General features: G+C 39.3%; 1 protein-coding gene across 4 annotated transcripts in view; it reads right to left on the reverse strand.

Moving 5' to 3' along the window:
• Window positions 1-13,479, reverse strand: part of DSE (dermatan sulfate epimerase) — a 69,977-nt gene that overhangs the window by 36,972 nt on the left and 19,526 nt on the right. For 2 of the 4 annotated variants that reach the window (XM_068551175.1, XM_068551177.1), the window contains exon 2: window positions 461-929. In XM_068551175.1, the coding sequence (XP_068407276.1) occupies window positions 461-876 (416 nt within the window). In that variant the 5' untranslated portion in view covers window positions 877-929. Of the gene's footprint in view, window positions 1-460; window positions 930-13,479 lie in introns of those variants that run through there. The other 2 variants (XM_068551176.1, XM_068551178.1) reach the window with 2 other exon arrangements.

Genomic DNA, 13,479 nt, shown 5'->3' on the forward strand with positions numbered 1-13,479 from the left:
TTACTTTTGGCTCCTAATTGTCCTAAGATGCAAAAAATCTTAATTGGCGGAAATCTCTTGCTGGCAAAAGGTTTTAACCACTTGGGGGTCAATCAGAACCTAAGGCCTGATGATGGTAATACAAGGCTGTTAAACAAGGGGGAAAGAAATCTCAACAAACAAGATGATACTATTTACTCAATGCAGCAAATTATTTTTTCTTTGGTTAGGTTCTACCTAAATATTTGTCTTCTAACTTTAAACATGGAAGTTACTACGTCTTTTGAAACTAGGGACCATTCATAAGCCACTAACAACACAAATAACAAGTATCCTTTCCCCTTCACTCACACACACACACACACACACACACACACACACAAGTATGTGAAAATCTGGCCTCTGAGATTTCATTGACTATGAATTCATTTTTTTAAATTGCAGAGTTTAATACAGTAAGAAGAAAAAGACAAAAATCTACCAACTAGGCTGAGCTGCCATCCTCTCCATGTAGTCTTTGGCCATATCTCGGGCTTCAATGTTCTCAGGATACAGCACGCAGAACATGGCCAAGGCCCCCAAGTTGTTGCCGTAAATTTCATTCCAGCGGGCGCTGTACTCCTTGGGATCCCAGGGAGGGAGGTACTCCAAGGGGCTGGACAGCATGGTGTGCACGGCCTCAGTGAGCCGGGCGGCAATGTGCTCGTGGGAGCTGGCAGCCCTGAGCTGGAGCTTGGCCACCTCTGCCCTGGAGAAGTACAGCATTGGATGGCTGTCGTAGTTGGCATTCATAAAGGGAATCATGACTTCTGGGTTCTCGTCGGTGACGTAGGCTGACACAAAGCAAAATAAATATATGAAAAACACACTGGGAGCCCCCCGTGTGTGAGTCCTCATCGTGGCATCAGATCTCCAAATCTCCAAGGCAGCCAAACCATCTTCGAAAGATCCTACAGGACAGAAAAGAGAAGAGGAGGATATGTCAACCAGGGGACCATGGTGAAGTAGGAAATACGTGGTAGGTAGTAACCTTGCTTACTATGAAAATAAAGCTTATGAATTTTTAGACTTTTCAAAAATACAGCAAAAATTTGAACTAGGAAGAAACTAAAACCTAATCATTTAATTAAGTCATTAATTAATTACACATGATAACAACAGACATATTCATTGTGGAAAACAGAAACTTTGGACTTGCGAAAACAGTATAATATCTGCTCGAGTAGAGAAGAAAAACTCTTGTTGGCATTCTTCTCACATTTTATCACACAAAAAACGTTTTGATTTTATGGTATTTTTGGACATTAATATGAAAACCACAGTAACCAAAAGCTTGTGATGAAATATCGTCTGGGAATCTGAATGGACGTTAGGGGAAAAAAAAAAATAAGAAAATCCTGTCTTAATACAGCCTCCTTCACTCTAAGTTCTCCCCTCTTCTCAGCATTCTCCATTCTGAACCAGGGATTAGGATCAATACATCTATATGAATGTGAGCAGACAAAATATTATGAGTAAGGCTAAATATTCTCTTTGTGTCAGCAGAAGGTGGGGACAACAAAAGCAGGGTAAACATCTGCTAAGCCCATGCGTTCCCTGGGCTGACATCGGCAGGCGTGCAGGGCAAGATCAGACACGGGGCTGCGGGGGCTAGAGAGTGACATGCCTTCATTCAGAAAATAAAATTCCAGAATTAAAAGGCTGAAAGAACACGTGTGCATTTTCCCCTTATTATTTGAAACTACTGTCTACTTTTTCATTTTGCATTCGAGATTTTGGTGTCATTCAGTAAGTCAGACATTTAAACCAAGCTCACAAATTTTCTTAACTGCTTAACTTTCTTGAAAATCCTTTTTTTCAGTGGCAGCTTTGCTCACAGGTTAGCAAGAATGTCTTTCAAAGTAGGAACATTAAAAAAAAAAAGAAAGAAAACCCTCAGCCTGGTCTATGTCCCACATCTGGGATAAAGCAGGCATAAAATCCCCCAGAGGAAAGTCAGGGAATTCTTAAAATTCCTCAGAGGGGAAAGGTTATAGAAAGCAGACCAGAAAAAGACAGTTTTATGTAAATAATGAACAGTAGTTTTCAATTATTCAACGGAGAAACTGATGGAGAAAAATCAACCTCTCCAGCTGAACACAAACTATTTTTCCAAGGAACATCTGCCTCATCACATTCAGAAGAAAGAAAACTAAGGATTTAACACACATTGGAGAACAATCCATATTCTCAACTTGGTCTATCTGCAAGAGAAAGGCAACATGGCATCACTTGTAGATGCTGCCATAATCTCTAGTATTCTTTGTATTTCTGAACATGCTTTAGACTACATATATAAAACTCAGTGGCAGTGATTTTGTGAAGCAGTTTAGATTTACTTCAAGAGTAGAACCTGTAATGAATAAAAACAATTAACATAGCCATGCTAAATAAAACATATAAAATAGAAATAACTCTTGGACTCTACCCGTATTGTGTCTAGCACCCAAATCTTCAAGGCAACTGGCTGCCTCCTTCAAGGTCAGAGAGCTGGCCCAGAGTCTTCTGTGGTTATGTCTGAGGAGGAGTGTGGTCTCTGGCAACACAGAGACATGGCTGAGTCTGAAGTAATGCTCAGTCTCCACTGCCCCCACCCCGAGGTCTATTTTTTGCTCTTTTCAGAGAACAAGTGTGCTAATTTTTTTTTTTTAAGCCTGCATATATTAAATCCCCAAAGGTCTAAGACTGGATGCAGCCATCAATGCAATTAGCACTGTGGGGGGGGGGGGGGGGGGTTGTAGGCACCCAGACTGAGGATGGCTTGGAAGTTTCTCCTTCAACTGACCTCTACGTGCATACAATAGAACTGAAGATCTTCTCTCAACTACTGGGTTTTTGTTTGTTTGTTTGCTTGTTTGTTTTCCTTGTTTAAAAGGCTTTTAATATAAAGCAAATAATTTTTTGCCACATTGCCCAAACTTTTCATTATCAAATTGGCTGAGGCTTCTCAACGATTATCATTTCACAACAATATCTCCATTTTCACCTTCTTTAAATGAACTGGCCTAATAGATGTACCATTAAAACAGAGCTTCACTCTCAACATATGTTTAAGTTTGTATTCAAACAGTATGAAGAAAACAGGATCAGGGAATTCAGCCATAAAAGTGAATGGATTACTGATACATGCTACATCATGGATGCAACTAAGTGAAAGAAGTCAGACATGAAAGGCCACATATTGTATGGTTCCATTTATACGAAATGTCCAGCAGCGGCAAATCCATAGACACAAAATATTATACATTAGTGGTTGCCAGGGGTTTGGAAGAGAGGGAAATAGGGAATGACTGCTTAAAATGGGTGTAGGTTTCCTTTTGGGGTGATGAAAATGTTTTGCATCAACTACTGGTTTTTAAGTGTGTAGCTCAAGTTCTAGGTGGGTAAGGGCGTGGCGTGGGTTATGGATGGATGGGTTGGAAGCTATGTGGAAACTAGAATCTCCATCTCAGATTCTGTACACACATTCCCTAAAAGGGGCTAAGGCTGATTTGTTTTATTCTCTTTCTCCTGCCTTATGCATATCACCCTCCTATCCAGGTCTGGAGTCACTGAGATAGAGATGGCTGCTCCACAGTGACCCTCCCAATGCAGGACTGACTCAAGCTATGATCACAGCCACTTCTGCCACATTGCTTCCTGTTACATAGGACGCGCCTGAGGCTATTTAAACAAGAAGTGCTGCTCCTGAAGCACAGACCTCATTAAGATGTTGTTTTGGGAACCATGCCATCTCAATATGCCAACTGTTACCGAAGGTTCCCTAGTTACTGCTTTATAGTCACGTGAGGGTGTCAGGGCAGCAAGGCCTGAGTTACCGCACATTTAAAACATTCTTGTTGGAATACATGTGGGCCAGTGCAGAACCCACAGAAATTCTGCTGAACAATCATCTACGAAGAATGAGAAGAGAAGACCATGGCACTCGAAGTGGCACAAATTGTGCTGCTTTCCTCATAGCATACACACAACAAGCCCAGCCTCCACTCTCTGTAAGTTATTAATGCCTTTGCTGATCTACCTGAAGAGTTAACATCTCCTGTATTTGGCGGGTACCTGTACCACATCGGACTGTTTCAGCTGTTGATGCCACACCTCACAGAAGAGGGGACCACAGCTTCCTCCTTGCATCACAGGGATTAGCAGTGTGTGCCTGGCATGTAAAAGGCAGCTCACAGACGCTGGCTGAACTTGTGGGCCTAGGAGCTGATAGAGTGGATCTCATCACTGAAATGAGCAAGGAGAAACCTTACTCCTCCTTATTTGAAGCCAAAGCAAGTTTAGAATTTTTGAGAAAAAGTTTCTGCCAGGAAACGAACGGAGAAAAATACTCACAAGGCCTAGAAACTTCTGTAGCCAAAAACATATTCACTAGGTTTTGTTTGTTTTTCTTTTTTAACATCTTTATTGGAATATAATTGCTTTACAACAGTGTGTTAGTTTCGGCTTTATAACAAAGTGAATCAGTTATATGTATACATATATCCCCATATCTCCTCCCTCTTGCGTCTCCCTCCCACCCTCCCTATCCCACCCCTCTAGGAGGTCACAAAGCACCGAGCTGACCTCCCTGTGCTATGCGGCTGCTTCCCACTAGCTATTTATTTCATATTTGGTAGTATATATAAGTCCATGCAACTCTCTCACTGTGTCCCAGCTTATCCTTCCGCCTCCCTGTGTCCTCAAGTCCATTCTCTATGTCTGCGTCTTTATTCCTGTCCTGCCCCTAGGTTCCTCAGAACCATTTGTTTTTTTAGATTCCATATAGATGTGTTAGCATACAGTATTTGTTTTTCTCTTTCTGACTTACTTCACTCCGTATGACAGACTCTAGGTCCATCCACCTCACTAAAAATAACTCAATTTCGTTTCTTTTTATGGTGGAGTAATATTCTATTGTATATATGTGCCACATCTTCTTTATCCATTCATCTGTCGATGGACACTTAGGTTGCTTCCGTGTCCTGGCAATTGTAAATAGAGCTGCAATGAACACTGTGGTACGTGACTCCTTTTGAATTATGGTTTTCTCAGGGTATATGCCCAGTAGTGGGGTTGCCGGGTCATAGGGTAGTTCTATTTTTAGTTTTTTAAGGAACCTCCATACTGTTCTCCATAGTGGCTGTATCAATTTACATTCCTAACAACAGTGCAAGAGGGTTCCCTTTTCTCCACACCCTCTCCAGCATTTATTGTTTGTAGATTTTTGGATGATGGCCATTCTGACTAGTGTGAGGTGATACCTCATTGTAGTTTTGATTTGCATTTCTCTAATGATTAGTGATGTTGAGCATCCTTTCATGTGTTTGTTGCCAATGTGTATATCTTCTTTGGAGAAATGTCTATTTAGGTCTTCTGCCCATTTTTGGATTGGGTTGTTTGTTTTTTTGATATTGAGCTGCATGAACTGCTTATAAATTTTGGAGATTAATCCTTTGTCAGTTGCTTCATTTGCAAATATTTTCTCCCATTCTGAGGGTTGTCTTTTCGTCTTGTTTATGGTTTCCTTTGCTGTGCAAAAGCTTTTAAGTTTCATTAGATCCCATTTGTTTATTTTTGTTTTTATTTCCATTTCTCTAAATGGAGGAGGGTCAAAAGGATGTTGCTGTGATTTATATCATACAGTGTTCTGCCTATGTTTTCCTCTAAGAGTTTTATAGTGTTTGGCCTTATATTTAGGTCTTTTTTTTTTTTATAGGAAATTTGCATGGGGCAGCTTAATTTTTTTTTTAATTAATTAATTAATTTATTTAATTTATGGCTGTGTTGGGTCTTCATTTCTGTGCGAGGGCTCTCCCCAGCTGTGGCAAGTGGAGCCACTCTTCATCGTGGTGCGCGGGCCTCTCACTATCGCGGCCTCTCCCGTTGCAGAGCACAGGCTCCAGACACGCAGGCTCAGTAATTGTGGCTCATGGGCCCAGTCGCTCCGTGGCATGTGGGATCTTCCCAGACCAGGGCTCGAACCCGTGTCCCCTGCATTGGCAGGCAGATTCTCAACCACTGTGCCACCAGGGAAGCCCTACATTTAGGTCTTTAATCCATTTTGAGTTTATTTTTGTGTATGGTGTTAGGGAGTGTTCTAATTTCATTCTTTTACATGTAGCTGTCCACTGTTCCCAGCACCACTTACTGAAGAGGCTGTCTTTTCTCCATTGTATATTCTTGCCTCCTTTATCAAAAATAAGGTGACCATATGTGCATGGTTTATCTCTGGGCTTTCTATCCTGTTCCATTGATCTATATTTCTGTTTTTGTGCCAGTACCATACTGTCTTGATTACTGTAGCTTTGTAGTATAGTCTGACACCCAGGAGCCTGATTCCTCCAGCTCCGTTTTTCTTTCTCAAGATTGCTTTGGCTATTCAGGGTTTTTTGTGTTTCCATACAAATTGTAAATTTTTTGTTCCAGTTCTGTGAAAAATGCCATTGGTAGTTTCATAGGGATTGCATTGAATCTGTAGATTGCTTTGGGTAGCATAGTCATTTTCACAATGTGGATTCTTCCAATCCAAGAACATGGTATATCTCTCCATCTGTTGGTATCATCTTTAATTTCTTTCATCAGTGTCTTATAGTTTTCTGCATACAGGTCTTTTGCCTCCTTAGGTAGGTTTATTCCTAGATATTTTATTCTTTTTGTTGCAATGGTAAGTGGGGGTGTTTCCTTAATTTCTCTTTCAGATTTTTCATCATTAGTGTATAGGAACACAAGAGATTTCTGTGCATTAATTAATTTGGTATCCTGCTACTTTACCAAATTCATTGATCAGCTCTAGGAGTTTTCTGGTAGCATCTTTAGGATTCTCTATGTATAGTATCATGTCATCTGCAAATAGTGACAGCTTTACTTTTCTTTTCTGATTTGGATTCCTTTTATTTCTTTTTCTTATCTGATTGCTGTGGCTAAAACTTCCAAAACTATGTTGAATAATAGTGGTGAGAGTGGACAACCTTGTCTTGTTCCTTATCTTAGTGGAAATGGTTTCGGTTTTTCACCGTTGAGAATGATGTTAGCTGTGGGTTTGTCATATATGGCCTTTATTATATTGAGGTAAGTTCCCTCTATGGGGTGTTGAATTTTGTTGAGAGTTTTTTCTGCATCTGTTGAGATGATCATATGGTTTTTCTCCTTCAATTTGTTAATATGGTTTATCACATTGATTGATTTGCATATTATTCACTAGGTTTACAAAAAAAAAAAAATGAAAGAGGTAAACAAATTAAACTTAACTAAAGTCTAACCCAAACTTGCTTTAGCCTGATCACCCAAAGGGAGACCTAATTCCCATCTACCATCTTAAATCTGTCTAGGAAATTTCATCAAAAAGCCCCTATATCCAGGCTTTGGGTTTGGGTTTCCCCTTTAACCTTCTACCTTCGGCATTCTGTATATCCTCTCTGTAAAGAGAAGAGCTAAAATTAGGTGGACAAAGCAACTGACAGAGGAATAATCTCCAAAATATACAAGCAGCTCATGCAGCTCAATATCAAAAAAACAAACAACCCAATCAAAAAATGGGCAGAAGACCTAAATAGACATTTCTCCAAAGAAGACACACAGATGGCCAACAAACACATGAAAAGATGCTCAACATCACAAATCATTAGAGAAATGCAAATCAAAATCACAATGAGGTAGCACCTCACACCAGTCAGAATGGCCATCATCAAAAAAATCTACAAACAATAAATGCTGGAGAGGGTGTGGAGAAAAGGGAACCCTCTTGTACTCTTGGTGGGAATGTAAAGTGATACAGCCGCTATGGAGAACAGTACGGAGAATCCTTAAAAAACTAAAAATAGAACTACCATATGACCCAGCAATCCCACTACTGGGCATATACCCTGAGACACCCATAATTCAAAAAGATACATGTACCCCAATGTTCACTGCAACACTATTTACAATAGCCAGGACATGGAAGCAACCTAAATGTCCATCAACAGATGAATGGATAAAGAAGATGTACTACATAGATACAATGGAATATTACTCAGCCATAAAAAGGAATGAAATTGGGTTATTTGTAGTGATGTGGATGAACCTAGAGTCTGTCATACAGAGTGAAGTAAGTCAGAAAGAGAAAAACAAATATTGTATATTAACGCATATATATGGAATCTAGAAAAATGGTACTGATGAACCTACTTGCAGGGCAGGAAAAAAGACACAGACGTAGAGAACGGACTTGTGGACACGGGGGGAAGGGGAGGGTGGGATGAATTGAGAGAGTAGCATTGACATATATGCACAACTATGTGTAGTGGGAAGCTGCTGTATAGCACAGGGAGCTCAGCTTGGTGCTCTGTGATGACCTAGAGGGGTGGGATGGTGGGGTGGGGGAGTCGGGGGGGGATTGGAGGGGGAGTCGGGGGGGGGGATTGGGGGGGTGAGAGGGCGGCTCAAGAGGGAGGGGATATATGTATACGTATAGCTGATTCATTTTGTTGTACAGCAGAAACTAGCACAACATTGTAAAGCAAATATACTCCAATAAAAAAAATTAGGTGGACAGGTTTTATGCTAATTTTATGTACTTATTTCAATGCACATTAGAAAAAACTATAACTATCACATCAAACCTGAGATTTCAACAGATAAATTTCCTGTTTAAAATACATTTAAGTTTAAAAGTAATTTAAAAAGAAAAGTAAATGGATAAAGCAAAAACCGTTGAAGGTGGTGCCTGAATGACTAAAGTTTGGAAGATGCTGAAAATGGTGAGTGAAACAATGGCCATTAAAGGCTAATGAGTTTACCAAAATGACCAACCCTGACTCTCCGGCTCCGCCTACCACAACACACACACACACACACACACACACTCACACACACACCTTGCACAAATTAAGTCTGTACTTTCAGATGTCTGTGGATGATCTCTCAAGCCATTCTCCCCCTAGTTCGTTGTGCTGCAAACACAGCAGAGTGCTGCCACCTCCCTTAAAACTTTAAGCTGCCCTTGGCCCAGTCCAAGAGCATGGAACTCTCAATATGGCAAAATCGTGAGCTCCCCTCAGCAGCTGCCTAAGAGTACCCAGTTTATCCATAATTCAATTCTCAGGATGGTTCTGAATGACCTTATTAAGCCTCATTTCCCCTAACAGTCTTTCTCTTCTCTTCTCCACTAGTTTTCCTAATCCAGTTTTCCTTCTTATTTTTTGGTCTCACTCTACACAGCTCAGAAAGCAAAACATTCCTAAATTTTGACCTAATCAATGAATACAGTATAGTCGAGATAATTCAGATAGCAATTTAATCACTTCTCTGCTTGCATGCCCTACATATATCTGCCACAGCTCAACTGGCATTACGCTAAGGCCAAGCCAAATAATGCAAAAAGGACTTAACAAACTGCCTGAATTCCAATTATCTTAAGTAGGTCCTCACAAAGCAACAATAAGCCTAAAGTTGTTTTGCTTTAATTCTGGTTCCAACAAGCCAGTACAGCTATTATGATTGCTGACACACAGAGAAATTTTGTGTGAAACGCTCTTCACGTATTTGATCTTTCCCTTTACAATAACTCAATGTGGTAAAGCAGTATTAAGAGTTAATCTAACAACATCTTAGCATAAACTTCAGAGTCAGAAAAACAACCTCAGTCTCCTAAACCCTAAACCAAGGTTCTTTCCTTTAGCCAAATTGTTAACATTCAACAGCATTAAAGGTTCCATTTTTGTCATCCTTACACAAAGAAAGCACAGAAAGAGTATGCTGAGAAGGATCAAGAACTGAAAGCTATACGAGTACATCGAGTTTCAAAAATGAAATGGGTTTCCAAATAGTCTGGGCGATTTATAAATGAAACATACAGTAGTACAAAAGTTCTTTCAATTCCTCTGGCTTTAGAAATATACAAAGTATAAGGATAGAAGTAAGAAATCACCCTATAGAAAGTAAACCATGTCCCAAATTAAGATGGATTAAAAAACCCCTTAAAATACGTGCCAAGTCTAAGGAGCACAGCATTATGATTAACATTATGGGCGTGGAGTTGGGCAGGCATGAGTATAAGTCCCAGCTCTGCTGTCTACTAGTTTTGATCAACTGAGTTCTGCTCTCGGAACCCCCATTCTCTCATCTGTAAAATGGTCCCAACTTCCTGAGGCAAAATAAATATTATGTGATGCACTTAGCATAGAACCTGACATGAAGAGCTTCATAAATATTGGTTATTTTTAATAAATGGGAAGAAGTTTCAGACATGCAAGATGATAGTAACCTACCCATAAAATATTTTATTTGAAAGAAACTAAATATTATAGTAAAAGAATAAGAACTAAAGATATCCACTGACTAGGGCAAGGTCATGCCACGTGTTAGAGACTTAGCTGAAACTAGAACACAGGCTCCTGACTCTTTAAGGCATCATTCACAGTAAGCTCCACACTCACTAGACAGGAAAGCATATGACCCTTGAAATTTTTCAAGAATTTGTTGGGGGTTTTGCCCCCCAAAGAAAAGCATAAACATTAAATAAACTATTATCTGAATTTGATTGCTTTCCAAGGCCAGTTATTTATTCTTGGTATACAAAAGGTGACTGCTGCTTACTGTATTCTTTGGAAAGAAAGGCCCAGTGATACAGTAAGTGCTGGGAAAAACAATCTCTGGCTGGGGAGCTGTTTCCTAGGAACAAGTTCATATTACGGAAGGAGTACATGAGTACTTGGAGGACATCTGCTGCCATTGCCAGAGTTGATGATTTAACCTCAGTCCAGGCTCTGGTCTTGGGTCAGTCTATGTCATCAGCATCTCAGCTGATCATCCTAGGAGATGCTATCTGATGTTAATAAAACTAAAACCCTCCTCCCCCCACATATATAAAACCAGAATGTCAGTGCACTCATTTATGAGAAATACAACTATCAAGCAGATTAGGAAATATTTTCTGGCTTCATTAGAAAAATACACAGGAAGTAAAATTATTAGATAATTGCCTGGTGTACAAGGAATCAGAACAAAGGCAGTGGGAAGGGCCCTGGGCCTGGAGCAACTCAACGAGTCGAGATCACCACCATAGCTGCCCTTGAAAGGAGTCTGTGTTGTCAGCATGTCACAAATGCCCCTGGGACATCATTAAAAATCAATGTCTAAAAATTGAATTGTAGTGAATATTTAGGAAAGAAGAGCAAAATGTATGCCCCCCACAGCTCCTGCCACCAACTCCACCAAGCTCAGCCCAACACCAGCTGTTATGGTTTGCCCAACCCAATGGATAGGCCTGGTAGTTAATAATATGACTAGGACAGCTAATCCATCCACACTAGATCTGGATGTGCCCTTATCCATGAAGGGCTGAAACAGTCCAGCAGACCAGACAACTGAACGCCCCTGACACCGTACCCTCTGCCCTGGAAAATGTGCAGACCCTGCAGGAGTTAGCAACTACAACTCCTTCTTCTTCATGCTTCCAGTGAAACCCAAGTTCCCTCCCTCTATAGGCCTCCAATCAGGGTTTAGGCAAACCAATGGCCTAAGAGCACTAGTACATCCCAGCAGAGATACTTATTTTCTTCTCTGATCTATTTTAGGATTTAACTCTCAAAGAAACCTAATTCCAAGTATTTGAGAAACATCTTGTCATGGTCTCACACATACTACTTCCCTGTTTCCATATATTTTAAGTAACGGAATATACATGTGTTTAAAGTCCTCCTCACTTTTCTATTTCAATTTTATTAAAGGTATCATTAGGATAATTTTAATTATTTTTCCTCAATATCAAAATAAAGCCTTATATGTCCTTGGTAAATTATTGTAGTGAAATGAATCTAACATTATTCTTAAATGTGTCAAATGTTAAGAAAACATATGGTTTTGGTACTATGCAATCATTCCCTAAAATTATACTCCCTGACGTGTAAAGCCTATGGACTCTGCCAAAAAAGAAAATTTTAAAAACCAAGGGCTCTTAATCAAAATGAAAGTTCTTTTTACTGAAGGCTTATTGTTTCCTTATTTAAGGGTGAAACGAAATACATCTCCCCCAAAAAAGTCATTTCCAAACAAAAGTCCACAATATGAAATTATAACATATGGAAGCCCAAAGAATTTACACACACTACTGAGGGAGTAATTATAAGCCTGAACCCACACAGCAAAACCACACTGTGTATAATAATGGTGTTCACCACCTTTACACTCAACACCGGAGAAACTTTAGGTTAAGTTTTTAAGTTAAGTGCAGCTCTGTGTAGTCAAAGAACATTTCTACATTGTCCCCAGGAAAGTTGTGAAGATACCACATTTTCTCATAATATAATCTGAAGCTCACTTTTTTTCTACACCAACAACGATAACAGTATAACTTCTTTATATGAGAATAATTAATCTAAATTATGTTTTAAATGGTCAGAGATATTTTCTGGTGTCAAGTCTGAAGGCTCCATCTCCCACACACCAGACACTATCAACACTTGAATGAATAATTTAGTGGCTATCAAACTGAAGGCATAATTTAGGAGGAGAGTTTTGCCTGGTGCTCATTCCTACAAAACTAAAAACCATTAAGATCCAGCTTTTGAGAGAGTGGTTGTCCCACAGAAAGCAGAGAGGAAGTAAAATCCGTATCATTTTCATGGAGGCAGAGAGAGCAGGGTAGAGGTGGGGGGAAGGTCTACAAAGTCACTGATGAGACCAGTGGAGTACTGAATTTTGCCTGCAAAAAGGCTCAAAGACAAAATGAAATGGTTATACTTTATAAGACAAGCTATGAGTAAATTCTAGTTTATCTAGCAGTCTAACAATTGCATATCTTCTGAACGGTACTTCTTTGCTACAATTTTAATCAATTTTCTTAATGATGACATCGGACGATAATATCCTATTTTCCGAATTTTTTACTCTTATATTATTTTCAGACTAATTTAATGAGTGTATTTCTTTTTTGGTATTCTGAATCTTTTAAAAAGTAGTAACTTATGTGTATTAAGTTTTCCACTGCCTTGTTTTCCAGAATTGGAATATCAGTTCCCTATCGATATTGGGGGTAAGAGTTTCTTGTAAATATTAATTAACTCAGCTATGTATTGAGCAGCCATTAAATCCAGGAACTATATACTAGGCATGAGGATACAAAATGAAAATTCTTTCTTAGTCCAAAGCAATTTATTTAACTTATTGTACCTGGTCCCAAAACACAAATAGCAATCTTTTTATTTTTTTTTTTTCAAAATTTTTCTAAATAGTGAGTAATCAAAGATTTTTCTAGAAGAGTCTGAAAAATCAGCTCTGGCTTTCTCAGCAATCGCTTTAACCATGAAAACACTCTTTCCTGGCATTACTGACTAAAAATATAAAGCATGAAAAGATGAATAAAGATAATGAAGCCAAGAGCTAAATATAACCTTATACAGTTTCAAGTAACAGTTAAACTAAACCACGAAATGCCCATGGAAACTAAAGTAAAATTTTTCTTCCTGCCATAGATTCATGAGGGCAGACCAGTGAGGTGGT

The sequence above is a fragment of the Eschrichtius robustus genome, chromosome 9 (assembly GCF_028021215.1).
Source record: "Eschrichtius robustus isolate mEscRob2 chromosome 9, mEscRob2.pri, whole genome shotgun sequence".
NCBI classification, from domain to species: Eukaryota; Metazoa; Chordata; class Mammalia; order Artiodactyla; family Eschrichtiidae; genus Eschrichtius; species Eschrichtius robustus.